Source organism: Scleropages formosus, chromosome 21, assembly GCF_900964775.1.
Source record: "Scleropages formosus chromosome 21, fSclFor1.1, whole genome shotgun sequence".
NCBI classification, from domain to species: domain Eukaryota; kingdom Metazoa; phylum Chordata; class Actinopteri; order Osteoglossiformes; family Osteoglossidae; genus Scleropages; species Scleropages formosus.
This window is the reverse complement of record NC_041826.1, coordinates 18,342,436-18,366,581: the sequence shown is the minus strand read 5'-3', so window position 1 is coordinate 18,366,581 and position 24,146 is coordinate 18,342,436. Positions and strand designations below refer to the sequence as shown.

Genomic DNA, 24,146 nt, shown 5'->3' with positions numbered 1-24,146 from the left:
CTTCCTCCTGTCCCCTCTGTGACTCCTTCTGATCTTGATTTATGTTGCTGCCCGTTCAGTTTTTTAATTATTTTGTGATTATGTTTTTTCTTCCGACGTGGGCGTGTTGCTTGTGACAGGATTATTGTTTGAGGTGCGGGACACAGCTGGTGACGGCCGCGTGATGTATGTGTCTGCTGAGAGCCAAGGGCGACGGCTCCTATGTAGGTGAGTGATGGTTCTGACTTTGAGGGTGCTTTGCGATGCCCTGCAATAAGTGGTCCTGCGGTCGGGGGCACGGAACACAACCGGTCCAGGCGGATGTACGCAAGCGGGAGGACGTAAGTATGGAGGAAACGGGTGGGCAGACGAATCCACGGTCCAGTCCTTATCGAAGAAATGAACGTTTGCCTTTGATTCGTTATTTATTTTAGTTTTGCATAAATATCACGCTTTCACTCACTTCCATTAACCACTGGTCAGGGTCGCGGTGGTCTGGAGCCTATCCCGCAATCCAAGGGTACGTATGAGCTGAGAATTTAGCTTCTCTAAAAAAAAGTATGAATGACTTTGAAGGATGGAAGGTCGCGGTGAACACAAGCGCGAGAGCTACTTCAAGCGGACGCGTTTGTTTATGGAAACACGGGATAGGTGGAAGCAGAAAAGGTGAGAGGGGAGGACAGAGAGGATGGCACAGCTGGGTACATTTTTCCAAAGAATAAACACACACGCCGGCTGAAGCCACTTGTCCCAAGCGGGCTCGCAGCGAGCCAGAGCCTAACCCAGCAACAGAGGGCACACCCAGGACGGGACGCCAGTCCATCACAAGGCACCCCAAGCGGGACTCGAACCCCAGACCCACCAGAGAGCAGGACCCTGGCAAGGCCGCTGCATCGCTGCACCGCCGCACCCCCCTTCCCCGAAGAATAAAGTTCCACACATTCATTTACACAGAAAATGCACAGTACATACAGAGCTGTTCGGAGCCACTTTCCCGGGGAAAAAAATAGCACAGTGGTTAGAGCTGCTGCCTTTGGACCCAAAGGTTCCAGGGTCAAGCTTTACCTACAACTATAGTACCCTTGAGTAAGGTACTTATCTTAAATTGCTCCAGTAAAATTTACCCAGCTGTATAAATGAATAAATAACTGTATGTAGATTTATGTTCCAAAAGTCTCTTTGGAGAAAAGCATCAGGTAAATGAATACATGTACTGTAAAAAGAGCACAGATGTGTTGATCTACACAGAGAATAGATGGAGTCATATGTATGGAGGATAGTGTTGTTAGACATGATCAGAGATGTAGAGAAAAGTCTAGAGTGATGCAGGCAGGTCCTCTGTCAGCCTTGTGCTTCAACACCCCCCCCTTTAGCAGGAACACGGTGAGCGGCAGGGGTCGCTGTTGAACCAAATCAAGCCTCTCTCTCTCCCATGGGGCTACAAGCCAGGAAAACATAATTTGATATTTGGGTCATCTGAATCTTGGCAAGGAAAATATTTATTGAACGGGGTGACTGACTCGCGCGACATGTTCTTGTAGCCGCAAAGGCGAAAACGTTTGGGGGGGGGGGGGGGGGTCGGTGAGAATCCCGCTATCTGACGACGCACAGGGTTGAGCGAGTCTGAAACCAGAGCTCGATAGCAACAAGACCTGACCCCGTCCTGCAGGGCGTCATCTTTTCAGACAGCGAACGGAAAGATTGACACAGCTACTCGGACGAGCTGGAATCTCAGCCGTACGAGCGAGATCCGGAAAGCTATGGGCTGGTCTTTAAAATGCAGTTCACACTGATATCTACCCCATCAGTCAGTGCTCTGCCTCTGAGAACATGAACAGAATAGAGAGGACCTGGCCGTAACGGCTTCCCAGCTACTGGTGAGCAAGACATATTAGCAACAGAGCTCGGTGGAATTATAAATAGGCTTGATTGAATACTGGGGGGGGGCGCGGCGGGTTTGGCTGGGTCCCGCTCTCTGGTGGGTCTGGGGTTCGAGTCCCGCTTGGGGCGCCTTGTGATGGACTGGCGTCCCGTCCTGGGTGTGTCCCCTCCCCCTCCGGCCTTGCGCCCCGTGTTGCCGGGTTAGGCTCCGGTTCACCGCGACCCCTGCTTGGAACAAGTGGTTTCAGACAACGTGTGTGTGTGTGTGTGTGTGTGTGTGTGTGTGTGTGTGTGTGTGTGTGTGTGTGTGTGTGTGAATACTAGAGGGATACATCCCCAACCCCCCGTACTGAGAGTGGTGTGACGCCTTGTGTACGAAGACAAAGCGCATTTTTAGCGCTCCAGCATGATACCCTCAAGTGTACATTTAGGAAATAAGAGAAAGGCTTTGTTAATTTCATATTAATTTCAGTTATATTTATTAGCCGAAGGAGATTTGTCTTGCAGCGAACAAAGTAAAAGCTCTCTCGGTCTATAAGTGCGGCGTAAGTGCTGGCAGTCCGGAGTGCGCAGAGCACACTTAACCTTCCGTTCTTTTGGGAACGAATGGCAAGCGAAAAGGGCTTTGTTAAGTCCACATTGGAGTGGTGCCGTTAAAGTTTAATGCATTTTTATTCTTGATAGAAGACATCCAGAGATGCTGAGTCAAGTTCTTAAAGAGATCTGAGCTGCTGCATTGTGGGTAAAGCTGCAAACGGGCTTTGTGTGCACCGCGATCCAGACATTCCGGTGACAATATGACAAAGTTTCCTTTTATGCAATGGCACAGCCCGACTGCGATGCCGAGAGAACGACGACGCGAGAGAAGGGTCCCGTTAGGTGCCATTAAGCGTAAGTGATGATAGTTCATCGCAAAACTTAAAGTAACCCAAAGCGCTCGCTGTTGAAGTGCCATCACGTCGATGTCGGCTCTTGGTGACCGCATAGAGATTCCTCAGTGTTCCCACCTCGGCCTGCGTCCTTGGATTTGGAAGCGGCGCGTATGTTGTCACCGTGATCGAGTCGATCCATCACGGGGGTGAGATTTAAACGATGCGGTGTGGATCAGTGGGCCGCTTCAGACAGGGTTGGGGAGTCGGTCGTTGGAGGGCACCGACTGAGCTGAGCGGCGGACGAGTTTTCGGCCCGGAACCGAAACCGTACGTGGAAAAAACCAAAGCTGATACTTGCAGCCATGCCAGAGGTCTACAAGTATGTAATTGAAATCACTCGTGTAGGTGTGTGGATGTATCGAGTGAGATATGGAGAGGTTAATCCCACGATAACGGCGGGCAACGATCGCCATTAGAGTAATCTTTATGAGATCACATGTGAACTTATTACCTCTACATCTAGCCTGCAGGCTTGCGCTAAGAATGTAGCGCGGTGTCAGTGTGAATGACATCCATTATTATAATTAAATCTCCCATACCTGAACCGCTCCTGAAGTTTTCTCCCACGACGCCACGAAGGATCCTCATTGGCTCTCGGAGAAAGCGCCCAACGACGTCCCTCGGCCCGTCGGTCATCGCACTTACTCAAGTGTTTCAGTCGTCATCCTGCTGATACAGCAGAGAACACCTCACACTCCTCAAACCCTCCGAGTCAGACCACACTTGCATGTAGAGGGAGGTCGTGGGTTCATGACAGGGCGAGAAGAAATATTTATGCAGTGATGGTCTTCTACTCCCCGGTAAATTTTGTGGCATGTAAAGGAACTATGTGCAGATGGGTGAAACTGCTTATGAATAAGAGTGTTGGACTTGTGTGGAAATCTGCCAGACGGGCCACTGCTATAGGGGACCGATGGGAAGTGGGGGCGTGTTTGCTAGAACGTACAGAGGGAGGTGGTAAAGGAATATCTCTTCATTATGTGAGCAATCTCATTTCTGCTGCAGCGGAACATTTTACATCATGGCCCCGAAGGAAAGCCCTCTCGGGTTGTGCAACGGAGACGCGGTAAATCACAGCTACCCGCTTTAACCCATCTGTCACGGTGCTGTGTATGAGGGGCTGTGACCGCGGTGTTGCGGCTGAGAAATACGGGCGGGATCCGTCATAGCTGGGGGGTTCGCGGCATTCAGGTAACTCCCAGTAAAAACACTGCTTTGCAATGGTAATAGAGGGTAGCGGAGCAGGGTAAAAAGCAAGCGGGATACACGTGCCAAGGGAGGATCAGGCGCTCGTCAGCCTGCGTGGGGGAAGGAACGCGTCTCCCTTTGTGTCTCGAGGGCTGAGATTCCCCAGAGAAACTGTCCAACAGAGCTTGTGATCCTAGTTGAGTCGCTCCCTGCGAAAGCCCTAAATAGATCCTCTGCTCGCTGCTGGACAACAAACGGCAAACACCACGCGGGGGGTGGGGTCATTCCCAGTTCATCATTTGCAACGGGAGATCTGCCGTGGAGTCGCCGTTACTGGAAAGGGAAAAACACAAATAGAAAGTGGTGCGTTTGGTGGCAGCTACGCTGGGGTCATGAGAGCTCGGTGTGAGCGAACGAGCGAATCGCTTTTACGGGGAACGGAAATCCATACGTCCGGTTTGCTGTCTGGGGTATTTGTCCGGCAGCTACGAGAAACACTCGAAAGGCGACGAAAACGGCCATCGGAAGAGGACGCCGTCAGGACGTGGGAAAAAAAAAAAAGACAAGGAGCTCAAGCAACTTTGGAGCGACCACACTAAGTGTCTTTGTGATCCAGAAGGAGACGCGGTAGAAGTAACTCCCGTCAATGCGAGACTTTCTCCTGACTCAGTGCCACGTGACCACAGAGGATTTATTTTATGCGTTTTATCGATGAATGAACTAGTTTATATATAATTTTACATTTGACAGAATCGTATACATTATGGGCTTTTTTCTTCGTGCTTCCGCTCATAATTTTGTCGCAAAACTTCAGTAAATACCGATTGCGGGCCTCTTGTGAGAAAGCAAGAGGGTGACGGCCGTGAACTGTTTTGTCAGCTTGCGTTATAGTAACTGGAGGTAAGCACACGCGCTGGATTCGTTCCAGTTTTCGTAATAAGATAATTTAACATCCATCCATCTTCCTCCGCTTTTATCCGGGGCCGGGTCGCGGGGGCAGCAGTCCGAGCAGAGTACTCCAGACCTCCCTCTCCCCGCACACCTCCTCCAGTTCCTCTGGGGGAACCCCAAGGCGTTCCCAGGCCAGCCGGGAGACATAGTCTCTCCAACGTGTCCTGGGTCTGCCCCGAGGCCTCCTCCCAGTGGGACAAGCCCGGAGCACCTCCCCAGGGAGGCGTCCAGGAGGCATCCGGAACAGATGCCCGAGCCACCTCAACTGGCTCCTCTCGATGCGGAGGAGCAGCGGCTCTACTCCGAGCTCCTCCCGGGTGACTGAGCTCCTCACCCTATCCCTAAGGGTGCGCCCAGCCACTCTGCGGAGGAAACTCATTTCTGCCGCTTGTATCCGCGATCTCATTCTTTCGGTCATGATCCAGAGTTCATGACCATAGGTGAGGGTAGGAACGTAGATCGACCGGTAAATTGAGAGCTTCGCCTTACGACTCAGCTCCCTCTTCACCACAACAGACCGGTACAATGACCGCATTACTGCAGACGCCGCACCGATCCGTCTGTCGACCTGCCGCTCCATTTTTCCCTCACTCGTGAACAAGACCCCAAGATACTTAAACTCCTCCACTTGAGGGAGCAACTCCCCCCTAACCCGGAGGGAGCAATCCACCTTTTTCCGACTGAGAACCATGGCCTCGGATTTGGAGGTGCTGATTCTCATCCCCGCCGCTTCGCACTCGGCTGCAAACCTCCCCAGTGCACGCTGCAAGTCTTGACTTGATGAAGCCAACAGGACCACATCGTCCGCAAAAAGCAGAGACGAGATCTCGCGGCCACCAAAACAGACACCCTCCGTTCCCTGGCTGCGCCTAGAAATTCTGTCCATAAAAATAATGAACAGAATCGGTGACAAAGGGCAGCCCTGGCGGAGTCCAACATGCACCGGGAACAGGTCTGACTTACTGCCGGCAATGCGAACCAAGCTCCTGCTCCGGTCATACAGGGAACGAACAGCCCGTAGCAACGAGCCCCGAACCCCATAATCCCGAAGCACCCCCCACAGGATGCCACGAGGGACACGGTCGAATGCCTTCTCCAGGTCCACAAAACACATATGGATTGGTTGGGCAAACTCCCACGAACCCTCCAACACCCTAGTGAGGGTATAGAGCTGGTCCAGTGTTCCACGGCCAGGGCGAAAACCGCATTGCTCCTCCTGAATCCGAGGTTCGACTATCGGTCGGATTCTCCTTTCCAGTACCCTGGCATAGACTTTCCCAGGGAGGCTAAGGAGTGTGATCCCCCTGTAGTTGGAACACAATCTCCGGTCCCCCTTCTTAAAAAGAGGGACCACCACCCCGGTCTGCCAGTCCAGAGGCACCGTTCCCGAACTCCACGCGATGCTGCAGAGGCGTGTCAGCCAAGACAGCCCCACAACATCCAGAGACTTGAGAAACTCGGGGCGGATCTCATCCACCCCCGGAGCCTTGCCACCGAGGAGTTTTTTGACTACCTCAGCAACTTCAGCCAGGGTAATGGACGAGTCCCCCTCCGAGTCCCCAGCCTCAGCTTCCTCTACGGAAGGCGTGTCGGAGGGATTGAGGAGATCCTCAAAGTACTCCTTCCACCGCCCGAGAACATCCTCAGCTGAGGTCAGCAGCGCACCACTTCCACTGTAAACAGTGTTCGTGGAACACCGCTTCCCCCCTCTGAGTCGCCGGACGGTTTGCCAGAATCTCTTTGAGGCCGACCGAAAGTCTTCCTCCATGGCCTCACCGAACTCCTCCCAAGCCCGAGTTTTTGCCGCGGCGACTGCCAGAGCCGCGCTCCGTTTGGCCCGTCGGTACCTGTCAGCTGCTTCAGGAGTCCCATGAGCCAGCCAGGCCCGATAGAACTCCTTCTTCAGCTTGACGGCATCCCTTACTTCCGGTGTCCACCACCGTGTTCGGGGATTGCCGCCGCGACAGGCACCGGAGACCTTATGGCCGCAGCTCCGAACAGCCGCACCGACAATGGAGGAGCGGAACATAGTCCATTCAGACTCAATGTCCCCCACCTCCCTCGGGACCTGGCTGAAACTCTGTCGGAGGTGGGAGTTGAAGACCTCTCTGACAGGGGCCTCCGCCAAACGTTCCCAACAGATCCTCAGCCTGTGTGTGTGTGTGTGTGTGTGTGTGTGTGTGTATGTATTGTCATGCTTTCAGTGGAAGTATGCAGTCTTGCCACACTTTGCCCCAATACGCAAACATCTCCATTCTTACTGCAGATGTTGCTGCTCCGACAAGAACTGCACTTTTGGCAAGTTCCTGCTCCGCCGTGTTCTTTTTTTTTTTCTTTTTTTCGTTTTTGGACTGGGAAACCCTTGGAGCGAACTAGAGAATTTGGAAACCTCTACCAGACAGCTAGGTGGAGCAGATGGCGCAGAATAAACACTCTGAATGCAGCGCGTACACAGCCAGTTTACTACGGCAACTCGTTTGAGCTGGGACCAAACACGCCCTGTTCGCCGATTGTGCGTTTTCTTCTCCCCTTTTTTCCAGCACGTCGCCAAGTCCAGCTGCAAACACATTAACGGGAATTGTCATCTTTTCAAGCTACGACACAGAGCAGACATTATGAGCTTTAATGAGGATGTCACCGAAACCGTGCAAGCGCCGCCATCGTCGTCGAGGAGATTTGCGTTTCCTCTCTCTGTGTGACGGTAGCGGCGCGACCCGCTCGTCACCCGCGGCGCCATGCGCTACTGCGCGGAGCGCCGTGCTCCCGAAGGTGGCCTCGCCACCATCTGGCGAAGGGCATTGTGGGAATTAAAGTGCAATTGTGATCGACCCTTGTGAGCGACCAAAAACGGTCTGTCGCACACCTGCTGCTTGGCTACACCAAATCAGTGCGTCACTACGAAGGCAGTGCAGAGGCAGAGAGACCTTTCAGCAGGAGGTACGCTGGGGAAAGAGAAACGTGCTGCTCCATATATCATCAGTGTGACTGCTGTCAGTTGGGAAATCTATTTGCACGAGTTTAAAAGCTTTTCACATTTACATTTATTTACATTCGTTTAGCAGATGCTTTTCTCCAAAGCGATGTACATCTTGTAAAAAATACGTGTGCGTTACCTTAGCAGAAAGAGACATAGTTGCAGATGTGTGATTCTTAGTAAACCTAGTTTGTTACTTTCCACGTGATGCACCGATGCTCATCGCTCAAGTAGGTGCATAAAACGCAGGATAGATGAATCCTGATTACCTTCCTACAAATTTTTTTCTTTTTTTAAAGTACACAAGCATTTACATGCAATACAGGAGTAGCGGCTGTATAAAGGTTTATCTGGGGGTGCTCATGAAGTTACGGTGCATGAACATTTACACCACACATGAGCTGGAGAGATCTTGGGCGAAGTGAGTCTGGAAAAGGTGAGTTTTCTGACCCTTCTTGAATGTACACAGAGATTCAGCAGTTCGGGGGGGGGGGGGGGGGTCATTCCTCCACAATGGAGCCAGAACTGAGAACCTCCGCGCTTTACTTTTCGTGCTCGGGACCACCAAGCGAGCAGAAGTAGATGAGCAAAGAGGTCTGGTTGGGGTGTAGCGGTTGATCAAGTCTTGTAAATAGCTGGGAGCAGTTCTGGGCGGGGGGGGCGGAGTGGCACAGTGGGTTTGGCCAGGTCCTGCCCTTTGGTGGGTCTGGGCTCGAGTCCTGCTTGGGGTGCCCTCTGACGGACTGGCATCCCGTCCTGGGTGTCCCCCCCCCCCCTCCAGCCTTACACCGTGTTGCCAGGTTAGATTCAAGTTCACAGTGGTTTCTGTGTGTGTGTGTCCGTCCTATTGATGCATTTGTAGGCCATAACCAGGGTCTTGAATTAGATTCGGGCAGCTATAGGAAGCCAGTGCAGAGAAACGAGTAGAGGAGATACATGGGAATGTTCTGGCAAGTCAAACACCACTTGTGCGGCAGCGTTATGTATCAGCTGTAGAGGTTTGATGGCAGTAAAAGGCACTTTTTGCCTTTTCAGCCTTGCTACGGGCAGAAAATGATTGAAAAACTGTATTTCAAACTCAAGTTTGACACGGTACTCAGAATGGCGCAACCGCCTCCCAGTCAGAGTAACAATTATTTATTCCCTGTTCAAAAAAATAAATGTTCCAAGTGAGCGAATGACATCCACAAACTCGATTTCAGGTAAATGAAAAAATGCCTGGGCATCCTCCCGGAATATGACGAAAAGACGGGTTGTTGCTACGAGGCTGAAAGCCGCCCGTCCACCTGCACGGACCTTAGGGAGGAGGCGCCAATTCTAGATTTCTCCTCACACGATGGGCCCAGAATGTTGTTCCACGGGCCTCCTGCTCCACCCGCGACCACCGACGACGTCCCGCGCGACCTCCGTGCGATTTGTGCCACGCTCATGGCATTCCTGCCCTTGTGAAAACAGCCCTCGTCCGGCTTGGCCGCATTCGTGGTTCCTCCCGCTGGCGGAATGCGGGAAAGAGCAGCCCCCGACGGTTTGGGAGGAGACCCTGCGCCGTCTTTGTTTTCATTGCTTCTTAGGAGGCACTTAAGGGACATGGCGAACTCAGGAAGTGCTTGATTGGGTGTCACAGGAAACATCTATGGAAATGCCTTTTTGCCTTCAATCACTTTGATGAACCAACTACTGGAAAAACTTCCACTTGTAACCCCACTCCGCTATTTCTGTTTCGAACGTTTCAGGGTTCATTTGGATGTATGCAGTGGTGGGTGGTTAAAAAAAAATTAAGGAAAAAATGTGTTTTTACTGCTTATGCACAGTTTACATTTGTCACCCTTTTCCTGTTACGTTTGAATTTATTGCATTTAATCACACACACTCACTCACTGTCTGAAACAACTCATCCCAAGCGGGGTCACGGCAAACCGGCAACACGACGCAAGGCTGGAGGGGGAGGGGACGCACCCAGGATGGGACGCCAGTCCACCACAAGGCACCCTAAGCAGGACTCAAACCCCAGACCCAGCGGATAGCAGGACCCGGTCAAACCCGCTGCACCCCCTCTATGACAAAACATCGAGGACTAGTTCTGTGAACTTATTTGTCATTTGCTCTTTGACCCAGAGCTGTCTTACAAACCTCGCATCAACTCGTATAAAGACCTGCTTCCTGCAACTGAGGAATATCTTCAAATTAAAGCGCTATCTCTGAATCGGACACCGAGAAGCTGCTTCCAGCAGGTTTGACCGCTGCAGCTTCTTGTTATCTGGCTACCCAGATGACCGACAGATTGCCCCTCCAATTGATCCAGAATTCTGCAGCCAGGATTGACACCAGCTCCGAAAAATACTGCCAAATTACCCCAGTCCTTTGATCTCATCATTGGTTACTCGTCCCATGAAGATGCAGCTCCAGCAACCTGCATTTTACCTATAAGGTGTTCAAAGGTCTGGCACCATCTTATATTGTCAATTTCCTCACTATGAGCCAAGATGTGCCCTACACTCACAGGACCGATTTTCTCATGGCTCCAGAGATCAATGTGAAAACGGTGCCAGAGCGTTTAGGCACCGGGCCCTGAAATTGCGTAACGCTCTGCTACTACACTGAGGCACAGTCCATCTGTTGCTACCTTTAAAACTAGACTTGAAACCCATTTCTTCAATCTTGTATTTCAGTAACTGATCCTAATTGTTGTCCTCTCTTCCCTTTCTCTCTTTCCCTGAGGTGTCTCGGAACATCAGTCCCTTGGCAACTCTTGCAGTGGACAAGTGACCCAATGCCTGGACATGATGATAGTCAACAACAACCACTGGGTTCTGTGGTCAGGAGCAATATATATTGCAGCATTTATTAATTTAGCTGATGCTTTTTCTTCAAAGCATCTTACAATGTTAAGCTATGTTAAACTATCTACCCATTTATTCAGCAGTGTAATTCTTGTGGAGCAATTTTTTGGGGTAAGTACCTTGCTCAAGGCTACTACAGCTTTATGTGGGATTCAAACCAGCAGCCTTTTGGTTCGAAGGCAGCAGCTATAACCACTACACTATCAGCTGCTACTGTTACTGCCTATTACTAACAAAACGAATCGGCAACAATGAGCCTGGACAACGGCTTCAACATCCTTAGACCATAGTTCTGCCCGATAGACGTTCTGCTCTTCATACTGGACAAAGGCACACTGGTCCCCTGTCGCCACAATAGAAAGTCCAGGAGGGGTGGGCAGCCACTGGTATTTGGAGCCCTGGAGTTTTATTTTTCTCCTCCTCTTTGGAGTTCTTTGCTTTCCTGCCCACTGTTGTCAGCGGGCTGATCCAAATAGCTCTCTACATCTGTCACCATAGTAAGTGGATATCTGTATTGTACCATTCCCTTCTCTGCTGTTCCACTGCCTGGAATGTTGTTCAGCAGCATTACACTTACCCTGGTGAGAAGAGCACTTGACAGAAATAAATTTAAATCAATTCAGTTTGGTTTATTGTAAATTAATATTGAATGTAACTTCTGAATTCCGTGAACATGTTCTTAAATTTTACAGTAATGCTTTATAGTTTTTTTTTTTTTTCTTCTTCTCATTCAGGTCTTTTCATCCTAATGGTGCATCACTACATCCCTTAATAACTAGTAGTCTGGTTACATGTGTGTTATCCAGCCTAAAGACAGTGGGTTATGTAGAGATGTTCCATTGCAATCAAAGGACTTGACTTTGACTGTTACTCTTACTGTAGTACCTTTGTTCAAGGTTCTTGCCTCAAACTGCTTCTGTACCAATTGCAAAACAATTTATTTGAATATTTTTGACAAAGTCTAGTTTCATTGGCAGCAATTTTTTTTTTTTTTTAAAAGAGACCTTTTTTGCTCTTACCCATAACTATTTGGCAATGTGCTTTTACTTGGTTATTGTTTTTGAATACTGTGCCTACTTTTGGGTGTATATAATTCTGAAATTTGAACTGGGACAATTTCTGTGACTTTTACAACAACTGTATTAAAGTCACTCAACAGTAATTACGTTTACATTTATCCATTTAGCAGACGCTTTTCTCCAAAGCAACATCCATCTCACAGAAAATACAATTTGTGCATTACATTAAGAGAAAGAAACATAGCTGCAGATGTGTGACTCTTAAGTACAGTTAGTTAGTTTCCTTCACCATATGCACCGACGTTCATCACACAAGTAGCTGCATAAAACTTTACCGGAATATCGACGATTCCTAATCACCTTCCTAGTAGTGTTTTTTTTGAGCTACAGTACATATAAACATTTACGTTACATTGCAGGAGTGGCTCTGTAAAGGACTGATCTAAGCCTGATCATGAACATTTATACCTTACAGGCATGAACATTATTATAATTCTTAATGACTATACTTACCGCTTTTTACCTGGGGGTTTGCAGTTTAACCAATGATCCAGCACTCTTTAAACCACTTCCATCTTCAGAGTTAGAAGGCAGGCTTTGTTTATTTCCTTCAATCTAAATATTAGATTGGGTTTTTGGGAGACTGAGTTAGCGGGAAAGCCACCAAGACCATGCCAGGGAGAATGGTCCTAATTCAACTCAGACTTCAAGGTCATAAATTTCCTCATGTAATGGAAGACAGCAGGACTTGTTCCTATCTTGGTCTGTGCAACATACAAATTTGAGATGGTATTTGGCCCCAGTCCTGTGCCTGGTCCTAGTCACCACTACAGTAGGTAATCCTCAAATCCAACCTAATGCAAGGGATTAAACACTATCCATTTCTCTGTCATATTTACTTTCTAATCTGCATAGACATATCCAATGTAATCTGTATTTTGTCATTAGAGGTAATCTCTGATTACTGGGCTTGATACTGATCTGATTGTCACAATAAGTGAGGAAGATGGGTGCACACCTCAGGTTTAGATACCTGTGTAACAGGCTTTGAATCCTTTGAAAGCAGAAAGAGGAGTCCTTTTGAACTGTCCTTCTCTGCTCAGGGACCTGGGAGCATTTTTTCCTTCTCTTTTCATTAATTTACATTTATTTATTTAGCAGATGCTTTTCTCCAAAGCAACTTCCACTGAACTCTTATGTAGTGTTATCAGCCCACACACCTTATTCACCACAGTGACTTGTACTGCTAGATACACTACTTACACTGGGTCACTCATCCATGCATCAGTGGAACACACTCTCTCTGTATAATAGTCATAATTTGCAGTGGCCCAGAGACTATTCCAGAAGGCAGGAAACACCCTCACCAGTCCATGGCAGGGTAATCAGGCAATTTACATTATTTATTTGACACTTGTCTAAATCAGCTTACACTGTTAATATACCTACAGTTATTTACCCATTTATACAGCTGGTTAACTTTTACTGGAGCAACTTAGGATAAGTACCTTGGTCAAGGGTACTACAACCAGCAGTGAGATTTGAACCTACAACCTTTGAATCCAAAGGCAGCAGCACTAACCACTATGCTCCCAGCTATCTTGCTGCTTGCGAATTGAAATTCACCAACCCACCTGAAACACGTGTCTTTGGACTGAGGGAGGAAACAGGAGCGCCCATAGCGAGCCTGCAGGAATACTGGGAGAAGATGCAAATTCGACACGGGCCGAAGCGGACGGGAACCGACGGTCCCCGAGCCGGGAAATGCCGGGGCTGCGCGCTGCCGTCTGGGAACACACGTAAGAGCTAAACGTCGGTATATTAGTCGCCAAGCTATATGAAGAGATGCTTCAATGATCTCTATGCAACTAATCAATATCAGCCGGTACCTGTTGGATTTGCCCCGTGGAACTGCTCTCAAGTGCGGAAAGGCGCTTCTCAGCTGAGGCCGAAGTTAAAAACTAGCAAACAATGAAACATTTAAGCGGATTACATAAGAAGTTGCGCGTTTAGGGTGAAGAAACAGGCATTCACAGAAGACAAAGTGAAGATGTAATGTTCATACGCATATTTAGCTGCGCCGTTGATGGGCTTCTTCGCTGCGTAAACCTGAAGTGCCCCGTTGCATAATTCACCACTAAAGGATGCCGTTCCATAAAACGTGTCGGGATTTGCTCGGCAGGAATCTTAAACCGACTCCCCGCGCATCCTTGTTCCAGGAGAATTAGGAACTTCACTAATACATTTTTAGTCAGTGTGACCGTCCACAGTGGGGTATTCAGGTAGCCGTTACTCCACAGGGGTGTATGGGTGGCCTGCGGCGCCATGTCACCTCAGGCAAACGGCCTCAAACATCCCGCTTGGCACCTGCTTAATTTTGAATGAGTCGCTGGAAGCTGCGGCGTGAGCGTCCATTAAAAAGTAATAAGAACAAAACGGGCCATTCCTGCCCCCCCCGAAGCCTAGGGCTCACGTTCACCCCGTGATAAATGGACGGGCTCGCGGAGGACATTCATCAGCGCGGAAACACTTTTTATTAGCACTGTGCCGCCGCGACTTTTCTAACGATAACAGGTTAGGTTTGCGCAGGAAAAGTTGCCGAGTTTGCCAGACGAAACCATGTGGCGCGCGCCCGGCCGCCCACCCGCATTTGCACACATTCCTCAACTCCTGGCTGCACGAGAACGCTCGGCGCGTCTGGTCTGCCCAGCGCGCGCTGACTGGGGGGGGGGAGAGGAGGCGTTAGTGAAAGTGACGTCCGCGGGGCTTCGGGGCGGTTGCCGAGATGACCGACAGCCGCCCGCGTTTCTCTCTTTGCGCTGCTGAGGAAACGGCAGCGCTCCGCTCTCTCTCCACTTGTGCGGAGAGACTGGGAGGCGAGGCGGCTCTTCTCCTCCTCCTCCTCGTCCTCGTCGTCGTCGTCCTCGCATCACATCCGGGTCAGTTCGGAGCGCCTGTGTGCGCGGAGCAGCTCGCGCTCGCTAGGAGTAAGGAGCCGCGCAGCGCTGCCTGGGAGCTCCGCATCTCTGACATGGATCCGGACGCGAGGCGAGCCTGAGGAGCGTTCTCGCCGCGCGGGACGGGGGGAGGGAGGGGAAGACGGGAGCGCTGGAGCCGCGTCAGGAGCGCCAACTCACCGCAGGAGTCTCGGACCCCGCGCGTGGCCCCAGCGACGGCACTGCTCCACTTCACTTCAGTCCAGTCCACTTCACTTCACTTCACTCCACTCCACTCCACAACCCAACCCACCATGTCCAAGAGTCTGAAGAAGAGGAGCCACTGGACGGGCAGGGTGCACGAGGTCGTGCTCGGCAGGAGCGCGGAGCGCGACCTCGGCTTCGAGCTCAAGGGGGGCGCCGAGAACGGGCAGTTCCCGTTCGTGGGCGAGCTGAAGCCGCCGCCGGGCAGGGCGCAGTGTCACAGCGGCAAGCTGTCCCAGGACGAGCTGCTGCTCGAGGTGAACGACACGCCCGTGGCCGGACTCACCACGCGGGACGTGCTGGCCGTGGTGCGTCACTGCAAGGAGCCGCTGCGCCTCAAGTGCGTTAAACAAGGTGAGGAGCGCAGCGCGCGCGTCCGCCCGCCCGCCGTGGGTCGCGAGCGTGTTGCCGAGCGCGTGCTGCTGCTGCGGGCACACTCCTTCCCCCCTCCCTTCCATCCCACGTGTGGGCTGTGACTCGCGCTGCTGCCCCGGAGCCCGCGGGTGTAAAACTTTACCGAGGTGCTGTATCAAGTGTTTCTGTCCACGCACACAAGAGTGTACACGTGTGTGACAGCAGTTACTGTGGTACAGAGCTGGCAACATCTCCAGAAGTTGTACGCTGGTGGCAAGGAAGGAGCGGGATGGATGCCATGAAGGCTGGGTGGGTGTGTGTGTGTGGGTGTGTCTTCATGTGTAGTGTGTTCCTTGGCACACAGAGACACTGTGTGTGTGTGTGTGTGTGTGTGTGTGTGTGTGTTGAGCCTCGTAAGAAGTCGGACCCCCGGCCCTTCCAAGGCTCGACTGTTATTTTGTCTGTTGCCTGCCTGTACGCCCCACGGTCTTCGTGCAATACGCACATTTGCAGTGTGTGCGATCTCACCTTCTTCCTCTTCTTGCGAGATGGGCTGCAGAGTGCACGGCGCGAGCGTCGTGCAGACCGTACCAGGGTAATGGGTGTGGTGTTTTCAGTCAAGTCACGCTTCGTTACAAGATCTGTTCAAAGTTGTGTGAGCGCAGGCAAGGCCTGCAGGCGGCTGACGAATGACGCACGCGCACCGAGCATCGGTTCGACGGGGGCCACGGCGGTCTCGCACGGGAAGTACCGCCGGACTTGGGAACGTTCCCCGAGTTACACCGCGCAAATATACCCATGGTCATGAAATTATTCCAGAAATTATTATAATTCCTAACATTTGTGATTATATTTGTTACCCGCCGTGTAATTTCAACGTTCGGACAGGTCGGGAGCGGTCAGCCCAACAGCAGGTGGACAAGAAAGTGACCCACTTGCGTCATCCGGAGCGTGGCTGTAAGGTTGATGGGAGGCATGACCCTGCACCTACAAACAGAGCAAGCTTATTCTTTGCTGTGCTTATTAGAATTCTTTTTCTGCTGTAAAATTCTTTTGAGTCTGTTTTTTTCCTGATTCTTAGGAAGCCAACCCACTGTTATTACTAATCCTTATATATGCATGCACACAGTATGTATATGTGATTTTTCTTTTTTTCTAGGAAAAAGCAACACGTTTCCAGCAGAATTACTTACCTTTGTGGTTTGCGCTGCGAGACTTAACGCGGCGGTTTGTGTGATCTCGCCGACGACGAGAACACACTGCTGCAGCCGGTATGGACTTTTGAAAGGTGTTTGGTTAGGAAACCCCTAAGACGCGCAATTCGCAGAAGGCTTCCTGTCCTTTGCAGCTTGGAACCTGAATTTCATTTCTAGCCCGGATTTGCTTATATTAATGAAATATAAACTTAATTTCGGTCACATATAGGAAAGTTGAGCTACCTGGGCCCCGTTTTGCTTCAGATGTTGGCTTAGCTCAGACATTGTGTGTTTCCTTAAGCTCTCTCATGGCGTCTTCATACAAAGGCTCTGTTTCACCGCATTCTGCTGGATTTATATTTAGAATTCAAAGAATACATTTCTCTTCAGTTGGATCGCCATAGGCAAAAGGATGTTCTTCCCCGTTTAAGTAAGGCTTAACTTTTTTTTTTTTTCTCCTTCCTTCGCACAATGGTGTTAATCGTTGTTAATGGCAACGCTTGTTTGGGTCAGGGAGTTTGGAGGCTACGTCAAAGCTCAGCTCCTTGGAATGGTCAACCTCTCGCTTTCATGCAGCCCAGGACAGATTGATACGCAGGTATGACCCCCCCCCCCCCCCCCCCCCAGGACATGAGATCATTACTCACAGTTTGACTCTGGAACCCATGACATCCCATGGCCACCTTGGTGTATTGTTAGTGTTCTCTGTTCTGGCGGTTGAATTCACCCCCGTTGTGCACTACGGTCAGACCAGACAGTGCATCCAAACAGCCTCCTGACCAGCGCTGTGTTAAAGACCAAGCGCCCTACGCATACCGCCTTCCATCAGCGTGCAACCGCTGGGAGTTTAACCTTGAAGCCTTCAGCGCTGGGCTCTTTATCAGAGGGGCTGGATGTGTTATATCTGAAATTAGCCCCCTGCTTCTGGATTATTTTCTGTGCTTGCAGGGTAATTTTTATTTTTTTTTTTTTTTGTTTTTTTTGCTGCTTCTTTGTTCACACAGGCCAGCGTGAATCTTTGAAAGATAAAATCACTACAGCCGGTGGATGGTAATGTCCCCCCTCAATTCCTGTGTCACACACACGCATGTCTTTTCATTAGCCAATTAAAACGTGTTTTAGGCTCGTCAGAACTGCTCTGATTTTCCTTTCCTGATGAGAGTGTGAATGAGGTCACCAAACTGTGCCCCCTCCCCTCCCGTTGTATGAATACCCGATTGGTGTGGACGATATATTACTGGACGGGGATAAATAAACCAGGGCCCAGATACGCTCATGATGGACAGGCTGGCGACAAGTGCGGTGTCCTGTATCTGTGTGTTAGTGCATTCATTAGTTCGGCGTGCAGCATATGCTCCTGTTCTGTGGGGCAAACAGATCTTAGACTGTGATCACAGTGCGCTAAACACTATCTAGGAATCCAAAATCTCAGGAAAATTGAGCTGCCACGCGATGGTGCGTCATCTGATGGGAACCATCGCGGGCTCTGCTACTTTTAAATTCTACTTCTAATCTTAATTGTTTGACTGAAGTTGCTACCTGTTGTCTGCCGAGTGTAAAATAGCTGTGGAAAGCATGCCTTCTTGGCATCGTTGTGACCTGGACCCTTGAAACCTGGACAGCCCACCTTTGTGTTGGACACCCAGGTGGTCGGAATTGGGATGTCAATTCCAGGCCTCCTCCAGGATGTTGGACACACAGGTGGTGGGATTTGGAGTGTACCGCATCCTGTTCTGCTGGAAACGGTCTCCATGGGGGACTAAAATGACTTTGCGTGGGTTGTAGGAGGATGGAAGAAAAAAAATACGCATAAAATCAACCTAAACACCTACTTAGTGCACATTAAACGTTATATTTGTTGCAGATATTTTCCCAAGTATTTTTTACAGAGGAAGAGCATTTAAAAGACTAAATGCTGTTCATCACAGGTCAGCCGTCTCCTGTACTGCTGCATGACTTTCTTTTTGAAGGTGTGGGGAGGGTTGTTTTCTTGTCTTGCGGGGTAACATGAGTGCAGTGTCTGCTCTTGGAGACGATTGTGTGTTTGCGTGTTGTTTTGTGCACACGGAGGAGGCTGAATGTTCACGTAAGCATGTTTGCATGTGATGCCCAAGGGACCCTCTGGCTGATTTGTCGGAGGAAGATTGAATGTCTCTTCCTCTCTGTCGGATCAGCAAATCGGTTGCCTCTGCCCGAGGTACGAGACGGCCCGGTTACTCCTCGGAACGTGTGCACTCGGGGATCGTTGTTCCCCAGCACTCCATCATCCTGACGCTGACTTGAGGGTGGTGGTATGTGAGCTTGGGTGAGATACTGGACAGGCTTCTGTTGTTGCGACACTACCGTCTCACCATCTTGTGCTCTTACGGAGTGTGTGTGTGTGCGCGCGCGCGCGCCCTCCATCAGAAATGCAGCCACAGTTAACACACTTTGGGGTGCAGAAAGGCTACAGCCCACTACTTTTAAAGCCAGCTGTGACTGTCTCGTCCCAGACCACCAGTCAGAGTTAATGACAGGGAACTATTTTCACAGCACTTTGCTCTGTCCGCCTGGGAATTTGCCATCCTCCTGCGTCTGTGTTCTGGTGATTCAGCCGGGTTGTGTCGCCCCGAGAATGTCAGCTTGCATTCTGTGTGGGTATAAACGAGGCAGCGAATTCCACCGTTCGCTTGATTGATACAGGTTTTAGATCTGACATGTTGCCTCCTGTGTTCTTATTTTTTCCAGTTATTTCCCATTTAACACTATTGTTAGCGCTGCAAACGTGGAGACTCCCTGTGTTGGTTTCATATGGCACGCAGTCCTTCTGAGCAATATGGATAAGGTAAACTGCTGCACTTTGCTTTCTTATCCTTATTCAGAAATCATGAAAACCCTGCAACGCACCAGTCCAGCATATTTCACCTGTTTTCCACCATCTCTGCCTGCTTCAAACATTGCGGTGATGCACAGCAGTTCGTCTTCAAATGGTGATAAAGCGTTCTGGAAGCTGAAGACGATGACTTTGCTCTGGTCTCTACTGTTTAACACCGACCCGTGTTTTAAGGGTGAGGAATGAAATAAATAAAAAGGCAAGGGTGACAGGAAGCGTAAAAGAGCATCACAGCTCCCCCCCCCCGACCCATATTCTTCTTGGCTTTTCTGGCACACCGTCTTGTGCTGATCCATGTGATACCGTACGTGTGGGGGTGCAGACAGCCCGTTAGTGTCAGGTCAGTGTGGGAACGATAATTTTTGTACAACAAACCAGCTGTAGTGATGAGCGCGTCACATAATGAAAAGAAAACCCATCAGTACCGCCCCCTTCCCTCCCTTCACACCAAGCTGTCAGACTCTGGTGACTTCTCTTGTCACGTTTGCTTCAGTTAAACATGCCCAAACAGAAAAGCAAACATTACATGTGTGTAAAAATGAGAGTAATGAAATTGCTGCCGACTTATTTTCTGCTGACGTGTGTAGTTTCTGTTGTTCTTGCTTAATTTCTCTGAACTGCTGGAGTAAGACTTTTGTTGCATTCCTTTTCCTTTCCTATTAACTGTTGATTGGGCCTAGATCTTTTAAGCGTATTATTCATCTGATATCAGATGATGATAATAAAAATTGACAAACCTATCGGCTAAAACCTTGCAATTAGGGTGCTTTCGCATTCTCTTAATCGGCATTAATGTGAGTTGTATCTTTTAAGATGAGTGATTTGCTCACCCAGAGTATACCCACATGAGGAAGAAACATCACCAGAGCTGTAATGACCCTTGAACCAGTGGTCGGTTGACCGCAGCAAAACCGCGCCTTTAGAGGTAGAAGACAACGATGTTGCTGCAAAGGAGCCGGGACCAGAAAGGATCTGAGGGTAGAACCGGCACGAAACCAAACGCCACTTTGTGCAGAGAAACCTGTTGCCGGCAGACCAGCATGGGTAGAAAGCACTATTATCTTTGCTGCAGTGTTAGTGCCTCTCGGTTATATCATGTCTTCATACCAGCTAAGCTCTGGAGATGGACACTTAAACCTCACCCTCTTGCCCCGTGATGATTACTGTTCCACCTCTAATGACAAATGGATCTTCTCTTATGCCTGCTGGAAATGCACAAAAGACTAAATATCCTCAAACTCCCTGCTGCATACTTTAGTTGTGTGTGTGTGTGTGTGTGTGTGTGTGTGTGGAATGTCCCGAGTGTGTAATGGCACAGCACTCAAAGTAATGTGCCCCTTTTGCTCATAGTTTGAATGCTTTGTCCTCTTTCTTCTTGGGGGATAGGTTCCCTGTGCCTTAATTGTACTTGTAGCTGTGGTCACGAACAGGAAAACTCTTTTCAACTCCAAGAAATGGACTGTGTACTTTGTCTTTTGTTGGGGGAGGAATTTGTTTGAATTGTTTTTTTAGAGCTTCGGTGGACATTGGAAGGTGTTTTAAGAACTCAGTGTGTTTTCCTCTGCGGAAGCAAACCTCAACATGAAGATGTGACTTTTTGAGTTGCACTTGTGAGTAGTAGTGAATGTGTGCTCACAAGAGGATGGCAAGGTCCTGGTACCAGCCACAGCAGTAATACATGTGAGAAGAAACAAGGTTTTGCCTTTTGTAAACAGGCCACATTAATGTGGGATGTCAGTCTTCCGGTGCTGTCTCAACGTTGAGGTAATGAGGACCGGCTCTCGGCGGCTGCTCATTGTGCTGGAACGTACGCTGCATCGAAACTCCGACAGGCTGAGGACTCTCATTTTCAGCTGCAGGGTTAGGAGGAAGGCCCACAGGTCAACTCTCCATCAAATGTCAACGCTTTTTTAGCGTTAATGTCAGCAGTGTTCAAGGGAAACTTGTATTTGGACAGAGATTCTTCACACTTGTATGCATGCCCAGAGCTGTTTGGTCTGCTGGGTGAGGACAGCAGCCCTGCTGGTTTTCCCAAATTCCAATGAATTAGCAGCTAATTCACACCTGGCAGACAACAGGTTGTGACTTCAGTCAAACAATTAAGATTAGAATTAGAATTAAAAAGTAGAAGAGCCCATGGCAATGTAGCACAAAGACCGACGAACCTTGTGCAGGAGCGCTTAATTCCACAAACTGGATCAGCTTGAAGGCTCAGAGGCTTGAGGTGCAGGATGGCGCGAGTAAGAAAGCAGGTCCTTCTTGGAGGCGAATTAATGTGTCACGGTGAACAAGTAAAGAAAACAGGACCTGACACTTTACCAAGAGAGAGTGTGAGCAAGAGAAAATGAGAAGAAGTCAGGAGAGGGTGAAAATGAGAATTAAATTGAAACCTTGGAAATCAGGTCCACTAAAATAAAAGCAAGACCACATACAGTAGGCAAAATTAAAGTTTATCGGACACCTCTGAAAAGGTTGCGACTACTTTCTTCACAGTGAAAGTCTGTATTATCCCCGGAGTCGAGCAAAGAGCCTTCCTGTGAACTTGTCCTGAGTGTCTCTGATAGTTCCTCCTCCTGGCAGCGACACAAACCAGCTTCTGGTTTACGCTCGCAGACAGACAGTAAGCCGCGCTGTAAGTCATACTGGTCACAATTGTGTGATAACTGGGGGGGGGGAGGAAATGGCGTTGATCGTCAGACAATGTTCCTGCCATGAAAAGAGTGTTCATCTTATAAAACTCTTGGCTTTTCACTCTTTTTTTTGCTGCTAGCGACGCAATGGGAGGCACAAGTCCTACAGCAAATGGAGATGTGGAAAGCATAGCCTAGCCTTTGAGATAGGATTACTTAACCCAGATAACCTTGGTACTAGAAAGAAAATGTACTTTTTTTTTTTGGGAGCTATTACAAGAGCAGTTGGGAGGGGAAGCAAGTGATCTTGCGCACACTGCATTAGGGGAGTGAGCGGGCTAGACTCTACCTTTATCACATTTATCTTACAGTCTGTGTTGGTTTGTTTTGCATTTAATTTCAGTCGGTTGTCTTGGTTCTTGGGACACATGGTGCGAGGCGGCAATCACGCACATCCCAGAAATGATGCAAGCTGTCCAAGAATTGTTGTGCCGCCTAATGTTGTACAACTGCAAATGTCAAAGAACTGCGTCTTGGGCCTTGTGGGCTGGTATCACAAATTTGTTCCACAGTTTGTGGATATTGTGGTGTCACACCATTTACTGCAGTGAAAGGAATTAATATGGAAAGGAAGAGTGCAACACAAGCTGCGTTCAAACTCCCGAGTAACGATAGAAATAGGTGATACATGCACCAAACAGCGGTATCTGAACATTCACAAATCACAATGGTAATATCCTAGATGGACACTTTGGAAGTGATTTAACAGCCTGCGGCGCAACAAAGCAACTAGAGCCGTGAGGTGCAAACCTAATGATGTACATTTGCTGGTCACCTGTGATCAGCTACCATATTTGCTGGTGGTCCTGGGCATCCTTTGAGCTTGCATCACCGATCCATCAGAAAAAGAGAGCTCATGTGCAGGAAAAGCTGGAAACTGCTAGTGCAAGATGCGTCATCAAGAACCATCCTACATTAAGATGAACATGTAGCCTTCATTTGAAAGGCCCAAAGTTCTATGAGTGAATTTTAGGCACTGAATCGTTGCGAGTAGCTTTGGAGAAAGATTTTGGTTAAATAAGGAAGATAATGATGGTAAAAGGGAAATTGATGGCACTTTACTAACACTCCTCAGTTAGCAGGGAATCCTTCTAATTGAAGTAAGATGGGAATGTCAATAGGTGGGAGTGATCGGTGGGTGTCAATATCTTGGGTTTGTCTCTGCTGTGTGGCTGATGGGGCTGTAGAAGCTGTACAGCCTCCATCTGACCTGTAAGCCTTTCCCAGGAACTTGACTGGCAAATGTGATTTCTGCATGCTTATTTAAAAGACTGTGATTCATATAATTTATATGGATATTATTTCCCCCAATGCCAGGATATGCACAGGTTATAGGAAGATTGCATTTCAACACTTGCGCATTGCAAGACGAGCAGCTGTTTTGTAGATCCAGCTTACCAACATTTTTACCACACTGTTACAGTGCCAAGGGTTTTTGACCCACGAGCTCTGCTGTGAATAGGACAGCCGTGGCATCTTGGTAACGGTACACGTGGTCAACCATCATGGACAACGACGCGTAAACAAGTCTCAATTAGTGTTATGTTTGGTGAGCAATAGGCATCAAAATCTACGGTGATGTCCCGCCGGACTGTCCGCTGTCTCCCTGCCCTGGAGCGGTGTTGGTGTCTTGTCAAGCTGGAAGTTGAACATCAACAAAGGGTGCCATGATAAGGGCTGTGTGCCCCAAAACATAAGATTCACCCCCCTAAGCTTTATTGAATAAAGTTGTTAAAAGCTCACCCAAATACACATCCCCACAACTCAAGACATGTCTCAGTGAAAACGTTATAGTATCTTCATCATTGAAATAGAATGATGCTCCATGAATTCAAAAAGAGGAAAACACCCCCCCTCCCTCCCCCAAAACATGACAGATAAGGCACTAATTCAAGGGTCTGGTCAGCGAATCCAGTCTGTACACCTGCGTGACCCTGAAAAGCGACGAACCCTACTGGGATGGGAGGCCGCGTGGGATAAGGGACACGGGCGTCCCGAACTCCAATGGACCGCACTGTCGGCTCTTTAAATTAGTCTGGGCAGGTGCGCTGTGCGCGTTCTCTTTTCGTA

At 49.2% G+C, this 24,146-nt stretch overlaps 1 protein-coding gene across 11 annotated transcripts in view; it reads left to right on the top strand.

Annotated features, from left to right (window-relative positions):
* Window positions 1-14,722: 14,722 nt before the first annotated feature.
* magi2a (membrane associated guanylate kinase, WW and PDZ domain containing 2a) overlaps window positions 14,723-24,146 on the top strand; it is a 132,270-nt gene continuing 122,846 nt past the window's right edge. For all 11 annotated transcript variants that reach the window (XM_029247209.1, XM_029247208.1, XM_029247210.1 and 8 more), the window contains exon 1: window positions 14,723-15,318. In XM_029247209.1, the coding sequence (XP_029103042.1) occupies window positions 15,015-15,318 (304 nt within the window). In that variant the 5' untranslated portion in view covers window positions 14,723-15,014. The remainder of the gene's footprint in view (window positions 15,319-24,146) is intronic.